The sequence below is a fragment of the Periplaneta americana genome, chromosome 15, assembly GCF_040183065.1.
Source record: "Periplaneta americana isolate PAMFEO1 chromosome 15, P.americana_PAMFEO1_priV1, whole genome shotgun sequence".
Taxonomy (NCBI): Eukaryota; Metazoa; Arthropoda; class Insecta; order Blattodea; family Blattidae; genus Periplaneta; species Periplaneta americana.
In genome coordinates this window covers 72,941,134-72,966,200 of record NC_091131.1, presented here as the reverse complement: position 1 = coordinate 72,966,200, position 25,067 = coordinate 72,941,134, and the positions used below count along the sequence as shown (strand labels likewise).

The 25,067-nt window shown below is 36.3% G+C and overlaps 1 protein-coding gene across 1 annotated transcript in view; it reads right to left on the bottom strand.

Annotated features, from left to right (window-relative positions):
- LOC138715132 (telomerase-binding protein EST1A-like) overlaps positions 1-25,067 on the bottom strand; it is a 230,256-nt gene extending 205,189 nt beyond the window's left edge. Inside the window, exons 1-5 of the mRNA XM_069847672.1 lie at positions 24,875-25,067; positions 22,600-24,430; positions 13,624-13,950; positions 6,391-6,558; positions 971-1,861 (exon numbers count right to left, since the gene is read on the bottom strand). Coding sequence (XP_069703773.1) covers positions 971-1,861; positions 6,391-6,558; positions 13,624-13,950; positions 22,600-24,430; positions 24,875-24,980 — 3,323 coding nt within the window. The 5' untranslated portion in view covers positions 24,981-25,067. The remainder of the gene's footprint in view (positions 1-970; positions 1,862-6,390; positions 6,559-13,623; positions 13,951-22,599; positions 24,431-24,874) is intronic.

Genomic DNA, 25,067 nt, shown 5'->3' with positions numbered 1-25,067 from the left:
ACACAAAGATCAATTAGTTTGTCAGGCTATTAGTCAGTCAGTCAATTTGTCTGTCAGTCAGTTAGTAAAATGTTTACTCATTCTGACATTTAGTCAGTAGGTCAGTCTGTCAACAGCTGGATGGTTTCTAATGCTTCCAGACAGTCAAGTAGAACATTTTTTGGAATTCTCCTAGTCTGGTAATACTGAATTTCATTTCTGACGTAAGAACTTCTGTAATGAAAAATCCAATGCCAAATGATGAAAAGAAATAGTTGAATTTTTTACGTGATCAAGAAACGGCCAGCAAATTTAGCCTGGAGCTCTCTCATCTAGGGACAGGGTATTTTTATATTCCAAAATCTATGACACAGGATCTTCGGTTTTATATTCCTTTCAAAGTAAATCATGTTAAGTATTCTATGAATCATTAAAATAAAAAAAAAAAAAAAAAAAAAAAAAAAAAAAAAAAAAAAAAAAAATCCATTGTCTTTACTGTGCTCCAACCACGAGAAAGTCTTTGAGGAATGAAACGGAGTGGGGTAATGCTGTGAATGAATGTTGATGTCATAAGATGTCATAAGGTCACACACGTGGGTACTCGTATCTATATTGGCTTGCTCTCACAGCACAAACAGTAACATTGTTACACACATATTTATACTACCCTAGTTACAAAATTAGATCACTGTTAATCTCCTGGTCTTTTAATCTCTCCATATAGGAAATAACATATACAGGAGAGCGCATGGTTTTTAAACTGACGTTATAACGATAATATTATCTATCTACTTCGCTCCAATAGATGAACGCAATAGTAAGCACATTCCTTTCACGGTTGATCTCCTGGTTGGAGAACAGTAGTTGAGTTGCATCAGGTCTAAACATAGGCATGATAACCACAATAAGATTGCATAACTTTAAAAGCATTATCATTTTAAAACAAAAACATAACTCACTTAAATAACAAAAATATATGTATTACACGAACCTTGAATGAAGTGATTTGGCTGCTCTGGACCCTGGAGATGAGACAATGATCGGCTTGCTCGGATTGTTAGGATCAAACAGTTGTCGCGGTAGTTGCTGTTGTTGAAAAGGTTCAGAATTCGATGCACATGCTCTGTACATTCCATAACTGCCCGGATACTCAAACTGGTTCTGTATAGGACAATATCCCAGCATCTGGTTTTGCTGAGAAGTATGGTCAGTAGCCGGTGTTGGAATGACAAGTATTCCTGCAATATGGTTGCTAGTACTCGACTTCTGCTGCTGCGCCAAATCCTTCTGCTGTGGAATTTCATGATCTTTACTCTCTCGCTTTTGCTGTTCTTTATTTTCTCGCTTCTGTTGTTCCTTGCTGTCTCGTTTTTGTTGTTGCTGCTGCTGTAGTTGTTGTGGTTGTCTCTGCTCTTCTCTCCAATTTTCAATTTTCTTTGTCTCTTTTGGCCGATCCTTATCTTTGTCATGAGACCGACTATAATCATGATTTCGTTCCCTGTTTCGGTCCCTACTGTGGCCCCTATAATTTCGGTCCTGGCTATGTCCTCTATAACTTCTCTCCCTGCTGAATTCTCGTGCATTTCGATCTCTACTTTGACCTCTGTTTCTCTCTTTACTATGACCTCTGTTGTTTCTGTCCTTATTTTCGATGGCACTGTTCCTGTCATTACTTTGGCCTCTGATACTTCTATCTTTACTCGGACCTCTATTGCTTCTTTCTTTACTGTAGCCCCGGTTATTTCTGTCTTTGCTGTTTCTTCGATTACGACGGCTTCTGTAATTTCTATCACGACTTGAACCATGGTTGCTGCGATCAGCACTAAGTCCTCTTATTTGATCTTTGCTTTGCTCCTTTATGCTCCTCTCTCTGCTCAAACTTCTGCAAAAGAAATTATTTCATAATAATCAATGTTCAATAATTAAGAATATCTGATTACCTAGACTTTATAGGCAAAATATCTTATATTTCAAGACTTGAAATTTAAAATAAATATAAATACAGTATATAGTATAACTAAAATTTTTTTATAAAAATTCGGCTACACAACTTGCATGTTATAGTTAAACCAGTTTTCGGTTGACAGGTTTTACCATACGTAATAATAATAATCATCTGTGACGCTACAGCCCACGAAGGGCCAAGACCTACCAACTGGCTGCTGGCCTCACGGCCACATGCCGAAGCAGAGGTGGACGATCATCCAACCAGAATGGAGGTATCGTGTGGTTAGCATGATGAGCACCCAGCCGTTATAGCTGGTTTGCGTAACCGGATTTCACTACCCTTCGTAGCTCCCCAAGTGCATCACGATGCTGGGTGGGCACCAGTTCCATACACTGGCCAAATTTCATGAGAAAATTTCTTTACCCCGGAGGCCTCGAACCAGCGCGCATTCTGTAACGCGAGTCCGAGGCAGGATGCCTTAGACCACGATGCCATGGTACGGGACTTTACTATATGTAAGATGCAATTTTAAGTCCAACTACAAAATTAGAGAAGAATAATGAAGATGCGTTGAAGGAAAATTGGTAGAGTAATAACAACAAAAATGAAACAACTACAGCAACAACAATTACGACAATAAAGACGAAGATTGCACGTTTTTAAACAATATGTTGTCTTTAACTAAACTAGTGATATATTTGAATTTCATCGTTTGCTATTTTTGTTGTCAGGTAAGTTTCCCATCAACAACATTTTTCACTTCATCTAGAGATTGATATGACAAAGTGTCTACTGAACCGAAATTATATAGAGATCTGCCATGATTAGCAGCATCAATTGCAACACGAGCTAGACTGGATCACATTGTTACAGGTACTTATCTGTACCAATCTGTTAGATGATCCAAAATGCAGAGTATGCAACTCTGCTTGTGTGTATTGTCGGGACAATATGTCGGCTATGTCTAACCTAACAGCAATGTTTTGGGTCAGAAACCACCAAACCTAATGATTAATATGATTATTATAAAGACTACACTTACAATATTCACTTTTTTAAATAGTGATAACACTTCTGGCAGCATAGTCTGCAATGATAATATCGGCAATCATATTGGTCCCATTTCCACACTATATCACTCAAGAATGAGATCACAGAAACTTTCATAGTCTATTGTTACCATTGGCATCACTAGCAACTGATTATTGGGACGGACACTTGGATTTCCCTCCAAACCCTTACCTGAGAGGTCAGATAGTCATCCTCAACTGCATTACAGTTAATTGAAACCATAATATATAACATTAAGTATTTTTGTGTTCTGATTAATTTTTACTTTGTCGTCATTTTATAATTTCTTTTGTTCACCTAAACTAGGATTCGGATTTTGTATTAGCCTAAAATAAAGATAATTCATAACTACTATTTACTTACTTACTTACAAATGGCTTTTAAGAAATCCACAGTTTCATTGCCGTCCTCACATAAGCCCGCCATAGGTCCCTATCCTGTGCAAGATTAATCCAGTCCCTACCATCATATCTTACCTCCCTCAAATCCATTTTAATATTATCCTCCCATCTACGTCTCGGCCTCCCCAAGGGTCTTTTTCCTTCTGGTCTCCCAACTAACACTCTATATGCATTTCTGGATTCGCCCATACGTGCTACATGCCCTGCCTATCTCAAATGTCTGGATTTAATCTTCCTAATTTATGTCAGGTGAAGAATATAATGCGTGCAGTTCTGCATTGTGTAACTTCCTCCATTCTCCTGTAACTTCATCCCTCTTAGCTCCAAATATTTTCCTAAGAACCTTATTCTCAAATACCTTTAATCTCTGTTCCTCTCTCAAAGTGAGAGTCCAAGTCTCACAACCATACAGAACAACCGATAATACAACTGTTTTATAAATTCTAACTTTCATATTTTTTGACAGCAGCCTAGATGACAAAAGCTTCTCAATCGAATAATAACACGCATTTCCTACATTTATTCTGCGTTTAATTTCCTCCGAGTGTCATACATATTTGTTACACTACTATTTATTACTTTAATAAATGCTATTTGTTTGCAATGAATAGACAGATGTTGTTATACTGCAGCTGCGAATTAAGATTTCTGATGGGTGGGAGGATAGATTCCTAGGTAGAGAATGCCATATATAAAATTATTATCCTCATTCGATATGGCTCAATGCTTGGTCGCACTGAGTTGCTTGTCTTGCATCTTGAACATAATAATAATTATATCCATGAGCAGGCTTAAGATAAGATGTGTAATTCCTAAGTTGTTGATTGTTGTCAGCTTGCCAGTGATGATAATACATCAATATTATTTTCTTTGCTTCCTTTATACTTTATAAAGTATACTCATATTAAAACAATTATATTTTGTGAGGGGGAGATAGAATTTATCCCTGGCAGGGATGTTAATATGAATTTATGAGAGGGGGAAAACTTTCCAATTGGGGGGGAGGGAATCCCCCCATCCTCCCCCGTTAATTCGCACCCTGCTATACTGAATCAATAACTTTGTTAACTTGTTAATAACGTATAACACCACTAGTCCAAACTAACTGGGACTGGAATTGGTTCGGATTATGGAAATTTCGAATTATGCAAGAAACAAGAATGCAAACAGGGAAACCACGCGCCTTTATCCTTTCCCCACCCTTAACTGTCCATCACTTCATCAAGATTATCTGCTCTTCATCAGAAGAAGTTGACAGATGATCATAATAGGCCTAGTATAGAAAACAAGCGCTAATTCATTCACTAGTCATAAAGTAAGACGTACATCCTGTATACTGTATATTTTGAGTTTCTAGATACTGTAGCATTAAGTGAGTATCCTCTATTTGAGACTTTCGGTAGATCCATCTTGTGGGACAGAAGTTTGATTCTGGCAATATTTTCAACTGGTCCCTGGAATGCTTACTCACAGATGTGGATGATTACACATTTAACATTTTTGTGTTGGAAAATAGAATTCCCAAGTGATTGACCCATTCCATAGCATTCTAAATGAACTACAACCCTCCTTCATGACAAAGTTACAGTAATGAGCACCACTCATGTTTCCAACCCCATTATAAGTCTGTCCTCCAACTGCCAATGACAATTGTAATCTAATGAAAGCATCTCAAATGAGTGATGCTATGGCTTCACTAGTGGTTAAAGCAGTTTGGTATAATCCCATGAGACAAGGTTTGAACGAACTACATTCTTCGAATCACCATGCCTCCAATTAAAAACGTACTTCTCATTTTTTTTTTACTGAGTACATTAGTTTCCCTCAGAACTGTTTTTCGGGAAATTATTGGGGGGAGGGGGAGGGAGGGACGAGTCCCCTTAACCTTCCTAGCCGTGACGCCCATGATCATTATATGAGCTTCTCATACAATAAATAAAATTATTAAAAAAAAAATTAATACACAAACCATGGATAAATATATAACAGGATGCGAAACTGCGATCAGTACCATCTGACGGCAGGGGGCTCAAATAAGATGATCAGCGCCCGACGTCATAAGTGGTGAACATTAGAACTACGTGTTGGGTACATTACCCAGAGTTCTCTATTTATCCGTTCATTTGAGACGTTGCTTGATAAGACATGATGGCTGCCAGGAACTTGCTAATAAGTGGACATACTATGTGTGTGTATAAGCAGTGAATGTTAAACAGTGATGTTCATGGACATTATAAAAATAGTGTTGTTGAATGTACTGTAAAGTAATAGTAATATAATAAATTGAATTATCTAAGTAGTTTTTGCAGACTTTTCCATTGTGCTGTACACTAAATACCCAAAGAATACAATCCCATTTATCTAACCTTTTATTTTCTGTCTGGTTATATTTTAATTGGGTAGTGTAAAATAGATTGTCTCTTTTATCTTCCTGTTGGTTCGGGTAAGAATTTTCAGTGGAAGATGCTATGAGGAATAAAAATGTAAATGTTTTATTTTAAATTGGGTTAGTCTGAGAATAGTGTTGAGGGGAAAGGGAATACCTTCTGCATAGTTTAACATTTTGCGCTGCTAAATGCATGGAGTAATTAGTTTTTATTTTCACTACTTGGTGCGCTGCTAGATGTAATAAGTTCTCCACTGCCCAACAGGTGGCAGCAAGATCAATTTCTACATTAGCGCCTCTAGCATGTGTTACGGGAAACTCAGCAAGTTTCGCATCCTATTATATATTTATCCATGCACAAACACACAAGATATTAAACAAAACTTAGCTGGCCTATTATGAATTGTAGTAAAATACTTGAAACATCTGATGCTTTAGATAGTTTTGACTGCATTGATTCTAATAGACGTCACAGAATGTTTATAAACTTAACACCCAGGTTTGCATAACATCGTAATGATCTAGTTTGAACCCAAGACAATGGCATTCACATAGCACCAAATTTATGCCTGCACTTACAATGGCCGACTATTAAACATACTTACCTATCATTAAATGCAGCATGAGAGTCAACTCCTACACCTGCTCCACCACCACCTCCTCCTCCTGCTGCTCCAGCCACAGCTGCTCCTGCTGCTGCTGCTGCTGCTCCTCCTCCCCCTCCTCCCCCTCCTCCACCTCCTCCCCCTCCTCCACCTCCTTCTGCTCTTCGTCTGAAAATAAAAAATAACGTCATAGCAAACACTATTAACAGAAGTGAAACGAATCAACCTTCTATTCAATAGCTTACCGAATTCTGTAACAAGATCAGAGAAGTTTTTTAAATGTTATTATATTTAACAAACATAATTTAATTTAAACAGAAATTAACTAAAATAAATTATATGGCAAAATTGTATGATAACTGTAATATATTTGTATATTTATTCAACCAAGCCAACAGCCATTTAACATAAACATTCAGTAAAGAATCACAATAACAATCTATGTCAACAACCATGACCTACTCTGAATCAGCAATAAATATTATATTCCTTCTTCACCAGATAAAAATTGTAAGCAATCTATCAGGATGCTTAACCTAGAATGCCTCAATAAAACTTCATTATATTTACTTGAAATATTGCCTCCTCTTCATTGATATCACCCTTGTCCTCAGAGTCGGCAACCCTTGATCCACAAGTCATCACTTCATTCTCATCCTGACTACAATTACTATGGCCATCAACATCTTCCTCGTTCAGATTTCCATTATCATCTCCAGTTAGCACTTCATTTCCAATTATAATTATTTGATCTGTATGCCTCTTCCCTGTAATACTGTGCTCATTCACAAGCTTACATAAACGTTCTTTTTCCCATGATCTTCACAATTATAGCTCTAGCCAATGATCTCTCACAAAAACTTCTTCTTCTTCTTCTTCTTCTTCTTCTAATTGAAAAACTATTTCCCGATTGCCATGATGAAACTTAACCTGCATATGTCTATAATTTTCTAAAAACGGCCTTGATAAGCAATTTAAACGAATCTTCACCTCCCAACCAAACATTAATTTAGAAGATGTTTCAGCAGTACCACAATGCAGTACGAGAATAGATATTTACTTACTAAAGTGGAGTTATCCAATTTCCAATTCCTGGGCTCAAACAGTAGTTTTCTTAAAGTCTCTTTAAATGTCTTCACTCCATTTTTGGCACCCCTATTAGTAGAGGAATGATAAGGTGCCGACATACTATGAATAATTCCATTCATTTCATAAAAACTTTTAAATTCAAAAGATGTAAACTGCCTATCATTATTAGTAAATGTTACACTGGAAGTCCAAAACGCGCAAAACAATTCCTAAAAGCTTGAAGTGTTGAAGAACTATCCATCTTAGATATGCAATAAATTTCTAGCCATTTAAAAAACACATCAACAATAAATTAACAAATATGTACTTTCTGTAATAGGTCCTAGAAAATCAATGTGGAACTGATCACACACATGTGAAGCTTGTGCAAATTTTACTAAAGTGGCCTTTTCAGAATTCCTAACAGTGGACACACAGGAATTACAATTCTTAACAAATTGTTCATATTAATATCAAGCACTAGTCACAAAAAATATTGGTGCCCAGGCAACTTCATTTTAACAATTTCATTGTGTGCCCCATGAATTTCTTCTAAAAGTTGTACCACAATATGCCAGATGCTATAATCCTGTATCCCCATATCAAAACACCATACTCTAAATTAATCTCAGAAGAACGCCTAAATTAGGGCTTCAAAATAGCATCAACAACCTTAGGCCGACTGTACCAAAAATAAAAAAAAAACAACTGAACTTAACACCTAATCTTTATTTAATTCCTTATGAATGTCATCCACCCTTACTGATATTTTATCCCCTACTAAAAATTTAAGTAATCGTGTTCTATTACATCATTAATTGTATAATTCATAAGCAGTCTAGAAAGGTCATCAGCTGCTCTGTTCTTATTTTATCCCAAACTAATAATTACAATAATCCTGTACTACTAAGTCATTAATTGTATAATTCATAGGCAGTCTAGAAAGGTCATCAGCTGCTGTGTTATTTTATCCTATACTAAAAATTAAAGTAATCCTATTCTACTAAGTCACTAATCGTTTAATTCATGGGCAGTCTACAAAATATCCCTCACTTCTCATGAAAAACAAGCACTGAAAAGACTACAGTGGACTATATTGAACTTTATGTTGGATTGACCAATGGACCGACCGACCGACCGACCGACCGACCGACCGATAGGCAGTCTAGAAAGGTCATCAGCTGATGTATTCTTATTTTATCCTATACTAAAAATTTAAATAATCCTGTTCTATTAAGCACTAACTGTATAATTCATAGGCAGTGTAGAAAGGTCATCAGCTCCTGTGTTCTATTTTATCCTATATGAAAAATTAAAATAATCCTGTTCTATTAAGCACTAATTGTATAATTCATAGGCAGTCTAGAAAGATCATCAGCTGCTGTGTTCTTATTTTATCCTATATGAAATATTAAAATAATCCTGTTCTATTAAGCACTAATTGTATAATTCATAGGCAATCTAGAAAGATCATCAGCTGCTGTGTTATTTTATCCTATATGAAAAATTAAAATAATCCTGTTCAACTAAGTCACTAACTGTATAATTCATAAGCAGTCTAGAAAGGTCATCAGCTGCTGTGTTCTATTTTAGCCTATATGAAAAATTAAAATAATCCTGTTCTATTAAGCACTAATTGTATAATTCATAGGCAATCTAGAAAGATCATCAGCTGCTGTGTTATTTTATCCTATATGAAAAATTAAAATAATCCTGTTCAACTAAGTCACTAACTGTATAATTCATAGGTAGTCTAGAAAGGTCATCAGCTGCTGTGTTCTATTTTATCCTATATGAAAAATTAAAATAATCCTGTTCAACTAAGTCACTAACCTTATAATTCATAAGCAGTCTAGAAAGGTCATCAGCTGCCGTGTTCTATTTTAGCCTATATGAAAAATTAAAATAATCCTGTTCTATTAAGCACTAATTGTATAATTCATAGGCAGTCTAGAAAGGTCATCAGCTGCTGTGTTATTTTATCCTATATGAAAAATTAAAATAATTCTGTTCAACTAAGTCACTAACTGTATAATTCATAGGCAGTCTAGAAAGGTCATTAGCTGCTGTGTTCTATTTTATCCTATACTAGAAATTAAAATAATCTTACTATTATAGATATATTAATTTGTCCTACAGAATTTATCTGTAATTTGACCTTAATATTTTAGGAGAAAAATTTGCTCCGGCGCTAGGGATCGAACCCGGGTCATTGGTTCTACGTACCAAGCGCTCTGACCACTGAGATATGCCGAATTCAATCCAGAGCACCGGATCAGATCTTTCTCTTCAGCTGAGTGCGCTCCTAGTACAATGGCAGTTGACATTGGACATATACGTCAACATATATGCCTAACTTGGAATCAGGCCACAAAACGGAAACATCGAAGGAGGAAGGTCCAATCCGGTGCTGTGGATTGAATTCGGCATAGCTCAGTGGTCAGAGCGCTTGGTACGTAGAACCAAGGACCCGGGTTCAATCCCCGGCACCGGAGCGAATTTTTCTCCTAAAATATTCTTGTTCTACTAAGTCACTAATTGTACAATTCACAGGCAGTCTAGAAAGGTCATTAGGTGGTGCTGTGTTCTTATTTTATCCTATATTAAAAATTAAAATAATCCTCTTCTACTAAGTCACTAATTGTATAATTCATAGGCAGTCTAGAAAGGTCATGAGCTGCTGTGTTCTTATTTCACCAAAGGGCCATCTATCTGAGGGAGCTAAATTCCCTGCTCTGCCTTAGTCCACTGTAGAAGCCCCTACGGCTGTCTGGGATTTGTGCAGCTCTCCCAGACAGATGGTGAATCTCAAAACCAGGTCTGCAACAATCTCCTGGTCAATCTGCAACTATTACGAAGATGATACATGAATTGAAGCTAATGACAGCGAGACGAGTCCGAGGTCCAACGCCGAAAGTTACCCAGCAGTTCTGCTTGAAGTGGTTGAGGAAAAACCCCGGAAAAAAGCCCCAAACAGGTTTTGAATCTGGAGCTGCTAATTTCACGGTCAGACAAGCTAACTGCCATTCCACAGCAGTGAACGTAATCAACAACAGCAATGCCTGAGCGTTTTTTACTGCAATGTAAGGTGAAATGTTTTGAGAAGGATAAAAATGGCTGAACTGTACGAAATAACTCTGAGAAACCACAGAAGAAATTCTAATGAAACATTAAAGAATATATCAAATAGATTAAGAAACCTAAATTAAACTGTAAGACAGAGAAGACAGACAGAGAGCATTAAAGAAAGAGAAGAATTATTGGAAATGAGAAGAACAAAAAAGCTTAGGACTAATCAAACTACAGTAAGGGATGTAAATAATAATAAAGCTGTAATCAACGTGGAAGAGCATTACATAGGAAATACGTCTTACAACTGTGAGTAATGTAATGCAAGATACTGGGGAATGAGTCAAACACATCAAACAGATACACTAAATGCTGAAAGAACTGAAAGAACTTCGAAAAATTGTAGAAAAAAGTCAATGAAACATTAAAGAGAAGTCATACCCTAAAGAGTTTCTCAACAGCTTAACAGCAACAGGAATTGCTCCTCATAAGCTAAAACTAAAAGTAGGTGCTGTAATTATGCTACTAAAGGATCTTATGCTATCACGAATACTCTGCAATGGAATAAGATTTATAATTACACGTCTAGAAAGACATATCATAGAGATCCATGTAATCAAGAATTGAACTTAGATACTGTTCCTACATTGTGCAGACACTCATTCCATCTGATATATGCTTTTCAAATTCAAAAGGAGAGACTTCTTTTATGTTCAGCTTTTACAATGATCATTAATAAATCAAGGGGACAGATTTTTTACACAATTTGACTATACCTTCCAAAATCTCTTAAGAGTTCAATCATTGACTCATTAAGTGTTCTATCTGAGAAAACGAGTTTGTTAATTTTATTGTATTTATCATGAATTATATGAATAAATGAATCAAATGCGTTGATATTTATTTAATAAAGTTTAAGATCCTATAGGTGGTTTATGTCATACAACTGTACCCCTTTTCATGTGGCTTTTTAGCTGCCCAGAACAACACGAGCCATTCACACTTAGGCAATGTTGCCTACTGTTCTTATATGGTGCATACCACTCATTCCATTATGTTTTTCAAATTCAAAAGACAGTTCCAATCTGTTCAACCTTTGTAATGATCATTCATAAATAATGGGGACAGACTTTTGACAGAATCTGCCTATACTTTCCGAATCCTGTATTCACTCACAGGCAGCAAAATGCTGCTCTCTCAATAGTTCGATCATTGGACTGATTAAGTGTTGTATCTGAGAAGAATGAGAGTCTTACTTAATTGTGTTTACCACGATATATATTAATGAATGAATTAATACAAGAGGGTGGAAGTGCATTATATAGCGAAATTTATAAACTTGTACTTGCTATTTGGGAAAAGGAAATTGTACCAGAACAATGGAAGGAGTCCATAATTGTACCTATTTTTAAAAAGGGGGACAAAACCAACTGTGGTAACTTTCGAGGAATATCACTTTTGTTGACGTCGTACAAAATTTTGTCCAATATCCTTTTGAGAAGATTAACTCCGTACGTAGATGAAATTATTGGGGATCATCAGTGCGGTTTTCGGCGTAATAGATCGACTATTGATCAGATTTTTTGTATTCGACAGATAATAGAGAAAAAATGGGAGTATAAGGGTACAGTACATCAGTTATTCATAGACTTCAAAAAGGCATATGACTCGGTTAAGAGGGAAGTATTATATGATATTCTTATTGAATTTGGTATTCCCAAGAAACTAGTTCGATTAATTAAAATGTGTCTCAGTGAAACATACAGCAGAGTCCGTATAGGTCAGTTTCTATCTGATGCTTTTCCAATTCACTGCGGGCTAAAGCAGGGAGATGCACTATCACCTTTACTTTTTAACTTCGCTCTAGAATATGCCATTAGTAAAGTTCAGGATAACAGGCAGGGTTTGGAATTGAACGGGTTACATCAGCTTCTTGTCTATGCGGATGACGTGAATGTGTTAGGAGAAAATACACAAACGATTACGGAAAACACGGAAATTTTACTTGAAGCAAGTAAAGCGATCGGTTTGGAAGTAAATCCCGAAAAGACAAAGTATATGATTATGTCTCGTGACCAGAATATTGTACGAAATGGAACTATAAAAATTGGAGATTTATCCTTCGAAGAGGTGGAAAAATTCAAATATCTTGGAGCAACAGTAACAAATATAAATGACACTCGGGAGGAAATTAAACGCAGAATAAATATGGGAAATGTCTGTTATTATTCGGTTGAGAAGCTCTTATCATCCAGTCTGCTGTCCAAAAATCTGAAAGTTAGAATTTATAAAACAGTTATATTACCGGTTGTTCTGTATGGTTGTGAAACTTGGACTCTCACTCTGAGAGAGGAACATAGGTTAAGGGTGTTTGAGAATAAGGTACTTAGGAAAATATTTGGGGCTAAGCGGGATGAAGTTACAGGAGAATGGAGAAAGTTACACAATACAGAACTGCACGCATTGTATTCTTCACCTGACATAATTAGGAACATTAAATCCAGATGTTTGAGATGGGCAGGGCATGTAGCACGTATGGGCGAATCCAGAAATGCATATAGAGTGTTAGTTGGGAGACCGGAGGGAAAAAAGACCTTTAGGGAGGCCGAGACGTAGATGGGAGGATAATATTGAAATGGATTTGAGGGAGGTGGGATATGATGATAGAGACTGGATTATCTTGCACAGGATAGGGACTGATGGCGGGCTTATGTGAGGGCGGCAATGAACCTTCGGGTTCCTTAAAAGCCATTTGTAAGTAAGTAAGTATATAATGTGTTGATATTTACTTAATAAAGTTTAAGATCCAATAGAACAGTGTATGTTATGCCGGGTACAACAAGTTTACTGTATACGACTTACGCAATCTTACTGTGTTCGTGTCCTTGCCAATGTCATTTAAGATAACAGTTATCTGATTACCCTATAGCTAAGTCACTAGTTTCCCTTTCATTTGCCCATGTCATAATTTCGGTGACTTCGGTTTTTCCCCTGCGATCACGCCCACAGAAGTATCTGGTTAGGAATTTGCCTATTTATCAACTGGCTAAGCATAAAGCACCAATATGACATGAATGATCTAGTCTAAACTCTCACCTCCTACGTCGTTTGCGCCTCTCTCTTGGTGGATGTGTCTGGGTCTTCTCCTGCAAGCTAGCAAGAGAAGAACTGCGTGTCATCACATCACTCAACATTCCTTCAGCCTCCAGCCGTTCACTTTGCTCAACCTCTTCACTCCAGTCCAGTATTTTTGGTGATGGCGAGTTACGCAGCATGTCAGAAGCTGCAGTAGATGAAGTGCTAGGAACTGGATCTTGAACATTAGGTTTATTTGATATTCCTTTTGATTGAGATTTATTTTCATTTTGTTTTCTGCTCTGATATGTCTCTCCAGGTTCAGTAGGATTACTGTCACTGCGTTTCCTGTAAAACACATAAAACAAATTTGTAGAAATTAGTACACGTAGATGAACCTAAAAAATACAATTTCTTGTTTACCAGTACACATATGTGAGGTTTCACTGCTTATTTGCTCATTTCAAAGTAATAATAATTTTAGTCTCTTTTGTCTTGCAGTAAAGTTGCCCTCAAGGGAGGCATAAATTGTCGACTTGTTTAATTCAATTTTAAGTTCAAGTATGTGCCTGCTGCGACACTTCTCAAGGAGGACCATGTGTCAATTCTTGGCCTGTTGTCTTTTCTTGTAATTACTATCTGGAAAATATCTCAAAAGTGTAAACCCAGAGTCATTAAGACTAATCATCCAACAGGTTACAACATAGGAGATATACAAATGATATTAAAATGCTTACTGAGTGCTTGCCCACTTGCAGTGTAAATACATACATACATACATACATACATACATACATACATACATACATACATACATACATACATACATACATACATACATACATACATACTGATAAGGTCAGGTGACCTAAAAAACCACAAGTCGAAAAAAAATATTTCGTGGAAAATACAGAAAATAGTTATTTACGTAACAAGTGGCTAAAGTGAACCTTTATATCATATTAAGTGGTTCATTTATTGGCATGAATTTTTGGTTCGTGTCATAAGAATGACTAGTGATCTTGAAGTTACTTTAGCTTCTTGTTGTATAAATGATTTTTTATACCTTCATATTAATTACTAGATAGGTTATATTAAAAGTAATAATTAAAATAGTAGGACTAAGCACTTTACAGCTAGAATCGTATCTGTTTCTTTAACTACAGATCACCAAATGTTTTATGTTTTGTTTCTAAGACTACAAATAAAATGGTGACATTTTAATTAAAACCAGATTGTTCTTTTAAGTACAATATGGGTGAAGATTCATGATTCGCCTGAAGGAATTCTTCAATGAAAGCAAAATACTTTACAAGAGAAAAGGTAAGGAAATTTTTACTTTTTAAGCTTTTACATATTAGAAAATGTTTCACGTGAATCTTTTCCACGTCCGCCTGACATTGAAATCACAAATCTATAGCTACTGTCTTTAACATGGCCACATGTATAAAGATATAAATAACTTATTTATTTATAGAGGCTGCCATTAGACAAAGCATACAGTTGATGGAAGATAACAGAGTGAGAAAAATGACAAACAAGTAAACAAACAAACAAACAAACAAACAAACAAACAAACAATGGCAGTTAACAGAATAAGCTAACAAGAAGAAAAATGATAATGACACATCAGTTTTTTCAGTACACTGAATTAGAGTCCATATAGGTGGTTCCGTAAAAATTTGACTGACTTTCTAATTATGAGGACGGCCAGTTCATTTAGAAAAGATTTGTGCAATCCTAGGGTCTTACAAAAATGCATAATTAATTTATTAATTAATGTCATTGTTATTGTATTTGTCTATATCAAGAACCAGCTGCTTGAATGCATCCATGCATCCGATGACTGCTAATACCCCTGCTCATTCAATGGTCAAACATGTAATATGAGTAGGAAAAAATTGCTGCTAGATAGCAGATCGTAATGGCTTGTGAAGTCGCTTGTGAAAATAAGGCCCATGTTTTATATTTATATTATGTGATCAAAATTACTTTGTTTTGCAACCCTAATAGCTTCGTTAATCCATTATATTCTTTGCTCTTGAAACAAGAGATATGCATAAACAAAATTTAAAATACAAAAACCAATGAGTTGCTCAATTACAAAAGTCCCTAAGTGACAGAATTAAAAATAGTTTTCAAATTAAAACTGCAAATTAACTAGACATATGGCATTTCATGGGACTTGTAAGGTTAATTATTTCTGTTCTTAAAAAACTACAGACGACCATGATCTGTTTATATGCTACCAGTTTTTGGTGATCTACAAAAAATATATGAACTTTTCAGACAGAGACTTTTGCAAGTAGGCAGTTCAACAGAAAAAAGAAATAGTCTCACCTGTCATCCGATGAACTAGTGTCGCAGGAACTTAAAGCTTCAGTACTTTCCGCAAAAGAGGGTTTGTCAAACAAGAAAACCGGAAAACTTTGACGACGACGACTATTATTATTATTATTATTATTATTATTATTATTATTATTATTATTATTATTATTTTAGTTAGTTATTTAATGACACTGTATCAACTACTTGGTTATTTAGTGTCGATGGGATTGGTGATGACGAGATGAGGGTGAGGGTGAGGGTGAGGATTTGCCATAGATTACCTGACATTCGCCTTAAAGTTGGGGAAAACCTCGGAAAAACCCAATTGGGTAATCAGCTCAAGCGGGAATCAAACCCATGAACGAGTGCAACTCCGGATTGGCAGGCAAGCACTTCAGCCGACTGAGCTAAGCTGGTGGCTATGAATATTATTAGTAACCACTTCAATATGTCACATTGGCACAAAATAGGTTGAACGTTATTTCTTTATAGTCTGAAGCAGACATACAGATTAGCAGGGTATATTTGGTGGTGACAAATACCATTGAAATTTGGAAATATGCTATTTCAGTGAATGGTCTTATGAGCAGGAATATAAGCAGCCATAGGATACATTCGAGCAGGTAGCAATATGAAGAGATGACATTCAAGATGGCTGGATTGTTTCTTTCGGGAAATGCTGTGATACACATAACCCCACAAAATATAAAGACAAATAAGGATGGATCTGCCAACATAATAAGCATAGGCTGTGCACTCTATTACTTCTAATAACTAGCACAGCTTCTACTAAAACGACATTTCATACAAGTTGAGAGGATGCGAAGGCATTTCTTTCCCCTTCTACTTGCTCTCAGTCTGTCAGTGACAGAGCGGTAGCTGTTACCTCTTACACCTGCACCTCCCCAAGTTGTACACACAAGAAAATAAAATATTAAATAAAGTACATAAGTGAATATAAAATACAGTGAAACAGATGTTTGACAATTACATGTTTGAGTTTATTTGGATGTCATTCTTATTAATAATTAATTAAATTAAGGCATGTTAGTTTGTATTATGAAGTCAGTGGGAGTGACACAGTGCAGATTGTCCCATTGTGTATGCCGTAGTATAGCAACTAGTGGTGGAGAAAACATTTATCTTTGGCTTTTTAATGTGCCAGTTGATATAAACAACAATAAAATGAAATATAAACGCTTAGTAGAGACTTTCGAAATATAGATTAACTGTAAACATTTTCAACTGCACGCATTGTATTCTTCACCTGACATAATTAGGAACATTAAATCCAGATGTTTGAGATGGGCAGGGCATGTGGCATGTATGGGCGAATCCAGGAATGCATATAAAAAGTTGGTTGGGAGGCCGGAGGGAAAAAGACCTTTGGGGAGGCCGAGACGTAGAAGGGAGGATAATATTAAAATGGATTTGAGGGAGGTGGGATATGATCATGCAGAATGGATTAATCTTGCTCAGGATAGGGACCAATGGCGCACTTATGTGAGAGCGGCAATGAATCTCCGGGTTCCTTAAAAGCCAGGAAGTAAGTAAACAATTTCAATAATAAAATTTCTCACTATGTTGAAAGTTGATTAGTCGAATGTTTGTGAGATGGACAGTAGAATCTTCCCCTTCACTGATAGTAGAGTGTGTGAGTAGAGGGGAAAGGTCTATCAACCAAACTGAAATGGGATTAATACTAATTTCCATGACTCATATCACAAAATAATGAATATCCTTACTGTAAAACAGTGAAAGGAAGTGCTTTACTTCAAAGAACTCCTTCAGAACTATAATCAATAATAAAAAGGCTTACTTTATATGGAGGTGTTATAAAAAAAAAAAGTATTATATCCCAATAAACCCAACTTCAAGCCTACATACGCAGTTTCTCATAACTGAAACAGTGTTGAATTACTACTGCAGTCCAAGACAGAAAGATCTGCATCTTCAGCAACTGCAAAGCAGCATTACAGAACTTTAAAAAACCAAAACCTCCTGACTAAATTACTAGGACTCACTGCATAGACGGAATGTTGAAAATGCTGATCTAAAGATAAACAGTGAGGTTAGTTGAGGACGCTTGGGTTTTCGTTCAGAGCTGGCCTGGCTATCAATGTGTTGGTTACCATAAGGAACATGCGCATGTCTCCGGCACTTTTAGACCTGCAATCCTACTGTTGCAATGCTTCAAAGTTACAATAATTAAAAAGCTCACATTCGTTGCTCAAAATGTCCTCCATTTATTGCAACACACATTTGACATCTTTTTATGAAAATTGCAGTCATTCTCGCAAGTTCTTCAGCACTGATAGAATTTATTGCATCTCTTATATTCTGATTAAGTGCGTTTATGGAGGGTGGGTTTCTTGCATTCTGTAGGACCTTAATTTAAGTAATTTTGTTGCCACACAAGCAGAACTTTTACTTATTCCAGTTTCCTGCACTAAACGTCTGAGGGATTTTTTGAGGGATGTGTTCCAATCTTTCGCCAATCTCGTCTAATTTCTCTTCTGACAGAACATGGCATTCTCTTTTCGTAATTTTGTTTTGTTGAGGTTTTGACCGATAAGCAGAGTACAATAGGTTTTGGATTGAATGGGACCGTCTGATGCTTATCTACTAATATAGTATTAATATGTTACAATTTATTCATCATGAACGTTTTCGGCATATTTATGCCATCTTCAGACATTAAACTTTGTCATTGTACATGCTTAATATATGCCACAATGGTGAAACATGAATAAGAGCGACGTAATCGTTGTGTGCTATTTAAATGAACTTATGGATTACATACAGCTATTGATTATACACTGTCACTTCGTAATGAATTAAAACACACACACTGAATGAATGGAACAACTAAAACAGTGGTGTAAAAATTTTTAACACACTGGCAGATGATGCTTGGTAAAATTCAAGGTGAATGTCATTAGTGTCAATCACTTAGTTACATTTTCAAATAAACCACTTTAAAACAGTTAAATACACACTGAAAGAATGGAACAATTAAAACAGAAATATAAAACATTAGCTTTAACACACTGGTAAATGATGCTTGGTAAAATTCAAAGGTGAATGTCATTAATGTCAATCATTTAGTTGCATTTTCAATAAAACACATTAAAACAATTGAGGACTTCACCCGAATAATGGCGTATACCTTATACGCCCGTTTTCCGACGATCAAGGGATTAGATAGTTGAATGCGTATAGTACACTGTAGTAAATTTTCGTAAGTGTAGCTTCAATACGTAACACAGGAGACAATGTTATGCATTTACGTTGAACAGGTAAACGCACCTACTACAGCGGCAGTCACATGCTGTTGCAAGCCGTGCTGCAGTAGGCTAATATTCCATGTTTAAGCCTACTTCAGGTTGTCAGATGCAGCAGTGAATCATGATCGAAAATAATGGAAAAAAGAAGCTTGTGAAGAAAACTAAATGGAAAACTGAAGAAAGGAAAATTAATAGAAACAGTGGCAAGTCATACACAACTTGAATAGGCAAGGAAATGGAAGAGAAGTCATTTACACCTGTAAGAAGATGATGTATGAAAATGTGTACACATGAAATTTCAAAGGACGATCAACTTTCTATTTTTAAATGCTTTTGGGACATGAGTTCGAAATTAAAACAATATCATTTTATTACTTCTTGCCTTGAAAGAGTGACTCTAAAAACTAAGAAGCTTCAGTCTTTCAAGAATAGAGATAATGTTTGGAAAGATAGTGTTTTCTGTAAAGGAGTTAAAAAAAATTGATGTTCTCAAAATTTTCTATGGAGTCTATTGCAAATTTCAGAGAAACGATTAACAACAGTTCAGAATAAACTGGATTCCAATGACATCCTCAATGATAAAACGGGTACACACTTAAATCGTCCTCATACAATCATGATGCAAAAGTATAAACAACTGCAATACACTACATCAGGGGTATTTTCAGCTTGAACCTCATAATCTGGATCATTTGTTTCCTTCAAGATTTGGAAGACGGTAATGGAAGTGTCGCAGCTGAAACTTTTTTGAGTCCAACACAAATGATCCCAGTGTCTCTGAAACCCTCCAAGGTGGAGGACTGAAGAGATCTCTTACAATTTTTAGATGAAGATAGCCAAAGTTGGCTGAACTCAATGTTGAATAAAGTCGGGACATCATCACACAATGGTGAAGATGACTCTAGCAACAATAGTGATCATGTATAAAGAAGAAAAAGACATAAAGACAAGAAACCCATAAACTAAAAATTTAATGTTATTTTGTAGGCCTACTTGTGTAATTATTCAATATTTTTATTTAGTGTGTTATGGTAAATGTATATTTTTTTTTGTTGAATTAATTTATTTTACTTTTTAAGGCAAAATTATTAATAAAGAACGAGATATTCCCATATATATTTAATTTTCATGCAAAGTTAGACACCTAGAACATCAGAATAATTAAAAACAGTACTGAAACATATTGTTGCCGGAAAAAGGGTGTATACAAAGTTCCATATTATGTTTATTTACTAATAGCAGAACACACTATTTGCTGTTATGTTTCAATAATTTTATTTTAAATGTCCTCGAAACTATTTAACAGTAATGAAAAGCTTTTTCGACGCAACTGTGATGAACCTGACAGCTTACAAACATTGAAATTAGTTTATATCAGAACTATATTTTGCCCTATACGCCCTTATTCGGGTGATGTCCTCAATTAATCTCTGCGTTTGTTGTAATTTGTGTTGTCTCGGCTCTGACTCAGAGTCAGAGGCACTGATATGAACACATCACTACAACAACACAAGCTTCTGCACTCTGGCTATCTGAACTCCGAGAAGTGACAACGTGAAATTTGTTAATACACAACCATAGTAAGCTGATACCAAATAACAACATCACTGCACTTCAACTGTTAGTGGCTGAAAACCAGACAACACAAATTACTACAAACGCAGAGATTAATTGTTTTAACGTGTTTTATTGAAAATGCAACTAAATGATTGACATTAATGACATTCACCTTTGAATTTTACCAAGCATCATTTAGATTGACACTAATGACATTCACCTTGAATTTTACCAAGCATCATCTGTTAGTGTGTTAAAAATTTTTACACCACTGTTTTAGTTGTTCCATTTATTCTGTGTGTGTGTTTTAATTACGAAGTGACAGTGTATAATCATTAGCTGTATGAACATTGTAATCCATAAGTTCATTTAAATAGCACACAACGAACACGTCGCTCTTATTCACGTTTCACCATTGTGGCATATATTAAGCATGTACAATGACAAAGTTTAATATCTGAAGCTGGTATAAATATGCCGAAAACGTTCACGATAAATAAATTGTAACATATTGATACTATATTAGTAGATAAGCATCAGACGGCCCCATTCAATCCAAAACCTATTATTCTCTTTTTGGTTTTCATCATTTACCAAACCTGTCCACATGAATTTCTTATAAGTCTTCTTACTGTACTGGCATCTGGAACAGGTCTCTCTAGAAACTTTTCCAGAAATTTGCGTCTTGTCGTTGCACAAGATTTTGGTTTCTCTATATATGTATTGTATAATAAGTCATTACACAGTAGCCTACACAGAGCACTTTAAACTTAACTTAAACTTTTAAGACTACAACTTTCATCACCAACTTCTTCTCAAAGCACAACTAAAGCGAAACTGCAGTGTCACTCATTGCTTGTACAACGAGAATGCAGATGCACTATTCCCGATGATCATGCCATCTCTTGGCAGGGAACGGCTCCTGCAAAATCCGAGCATCCCCAACTAATCTCACTGTACATGGATTCTCAGTCATTGTGATGTGTCATAAAACGAGATAGCTGACAAAAGAGCAAAAATAGCTTATAAAATACACCCAGTCCTGAAGGTATAATAAATCTTAAAGGAGCAAACAAAACAACTCTTTTTGTCAAATTCAGCACAATTAGGCCTACATCGTCATGGAAAGTACGGTAATGTCCTATTATAACAAAAAAAAAGAACTAGTTCGAGCCGATCTCAGACATCTTCGATATCACCCCACACCACACATGGGACTGACATCTGATATGTTTCTTTATAGGTTAGATGAGTGAAATGAGGGGATAGCTATAACCCAAGGTATGTGACAAGGTTAGTGGGTTAGTTGAGGGGATTATTTAAGTGATATGAGGCTGAGGAACGTGAAAATTACTTGTCCAAGTGACAAAATAAATTCAATTAAATCAACTTCAAGTGCTAACCTCTAGAATCTGTTGACAAAGTATCATCATCATCATCATCATCATCATCATCAGCAGCAGCAGCAGCAGCAGCAGCAGCACTGGATGCTGAGCGGGCACAAGTTCCATATAATACTGGCCAAAATTTCATGAGAAAATTTCTTCCCCCGCTGACTCGAAAATTTTGTTTGTTTATTCATTTCATTCTCTCGATTTATTATACTATAATTACAATGAAACAAGACTCCCACGAATTGCAACACATTCTAGAGTTTTTGCACTGCAAGACTGATATTCTCGCCTGAATAAACTTCAACTTCAGGGCAAATAATTATGGCCACCAGCAAACTAGCCTATTTCATTACTTAGGTTCAATATTACAATGCCAAAGCGGTTTTCTGGCAGCCATAATTATTTGCACAAAAATCCAAGATTACCCTTACCTGTGTCTTCCAGATCTATTTGAAGATCCTTTCCTCTCTTCTTGTGGCGGACCTTTGTATGTTGATGGTTGTGACAATGGCTGTGAAGGAGGAGGTGGTGTCTTCACCCTGTTACCCATTCCTCTTCTTTCATCTGACCGCATCATATTTTCCTGGCTGGGAATTCGTCTGAAGACATACTGACTTGAAGACGGCGGATCCATGTGGGGCACTGCAGGGGGAGGCATCGAAAGTCTGTCGGGCGTGAGAGATCTTGAGAATCTAGCTGTAGCTACAACGATTTTCTCCATTTCCAGCTCCTCGGGCCTCATCCTGCCGCGACCTCTTGCCCGCGAATTGGGTAGTGTGTGCGCCCAGCTGTCCTGTGCACTGGCCATGTGCGGTATTTGCTCCTGCTGCTGCACTAGATGGGGTGGGGGATGATAGGGATGAATAGGTTGCTGATGCATGTGAATGTGTTGATGATAACTACCTCCACTACCCTGAAACGTTACTGTACTACCATCCCACACATCTTCTGAGGTAGTCCCAATATAATTTGCCACAGACGCCATATTTTCTTGCAAATATTTCTTTTTGAGTCGTGGTGGAAGGGAGTCATAGCACGGGTACGATTTGGGATTACTCTTATTAGCACTGGGAAGTATGTTACCATCCTTGACACTACCTCTGCGCCCAGACGGTGGTTTAGCTTGCAACTTGTCCCCACTCCAACCACGACCTCCTCCCGAACAACCTACAGGCTCCACACTTCTCGTGTCTCTCATTCGGTTGGTATCCAGGGATAAACTAGTTGGAGGAAGAGCCCGTGGTTCTGAAGCCTGCCTAATTTCCCTTCCTGACATAGCCCCATCACTTCTCCATGACATGTGGCCGTCTTCGTGATTCTTGTGGTCTTCTTCATTTAAATGGCAATTCCTACGGTTACCTGAATATCGCATAGAATGTGATTTATTTTCATTACCTTTCAAGCCAGAAATGCCGCCACTTTGTTTCAACATTCCGTTTCCAATATCTTTGTCAAACCAATCTTTCTCTGCAGCTCCTCTTCCTGTCTTTTTGTTTCCTTCGTATTTTCCTCTTCTAAAGCTTTCACCTTTACTTACTGGAGGTCCACCATTTCTCTCCCAAGTTTCCATTCTCTGTGAACGTACTTCTTTACCAGTATTATCCGAAAGTGAAAAATATTTTGCTTCTTCATCCCAACATTCTTCCTGCACTGGTTGCGAATATTCTTGATCTTTCATAATATTTCTTTCCCTGCTACAATTGATATTACCTGAAATTTTTCCGTCTATACTACCATCAGGAGATTTATTCCCTATATCTCGTTCTGCAATTGCTTGTGCGAGAGGTTTGGGTACGTAAATTGCTTGTTCAGGTTTTCTATTTTTCTTTTTTGTATCACTGGCTACAGATTTCATACTTCCTCCAGGAGAAACATTACCTAAACTATTTCTCCTGTTAGAACTTGGACCAGGCAAAGAAAGATGTATATTTCTCAATTTATCATCCATTTCAGTTAATTCCCTATTATGTTTTGATACATCTACTGATTCTCTTATATCACTGCTTCGCTTGCTAGTTCTGTTAAGGTGTTCCTGCGACAGTGAATGATTTGATTTTTTACCACCACATTTATAATCTTCTGTAACACTACCGCTAAGTGAATTTTCAATGGAAGACTTAACTCTTCGACTACTATCAACCGATTCTTCTTCTCCATGTGCAGATTTACGTAATAGGCCGCATCCTGGGCGATATATCTCGACTTGTGGCTTTCCTCGACGGTTCCCTTTCATTTCATCTCTCATTTTCGTAACTTGATCATCTGTAAAAGAAATATACGTGTTTTAAATATAAAACAATCGCTCAGGAAAAATGTATAACTGTAGCTTGTATATAGTCATAAAACTTATTATGCTGGCAACAAAATAGGAGAAACATAACCTAATAGATTAGAAATGGTATTATTTACACGAATATAGCAAGTTCATGGCAGTAAATTAAAGTTATTCAATAACACATCATTTAAAGCAAAATCTAAAAATTACATTCGCGTTAATATTGCTGAAACAGCTAAGACTGTGCACAAATTTCAAATTGATAAAAGTCAAAAACCTTGCATTTTCTTGCACAACCATAAATAAAAGTGACGACTTTATTTAATCGTCGAGGCATGTATATTATATGATTGAAAAAACTATCTATAATACGTGTATTCTACAAATTTATCTCTCATATAATATTATAAATGTTGTATTACTACTTTTACCTTGAGAATTATCTTCCCCTTTACTGCGTCCTTTGTCGACATTCGCCATGATGCCGAAGAGTGACACTGTCCATAATAATTGACGCATTTTACGTAGTGTAGTCATACGCCGTAATAAAACTGCGAAAACTACGATAAAACCATTACGATAGTTCGCAGTCGTGTAGCACAATCAAGGAGCTAAAAACATTTA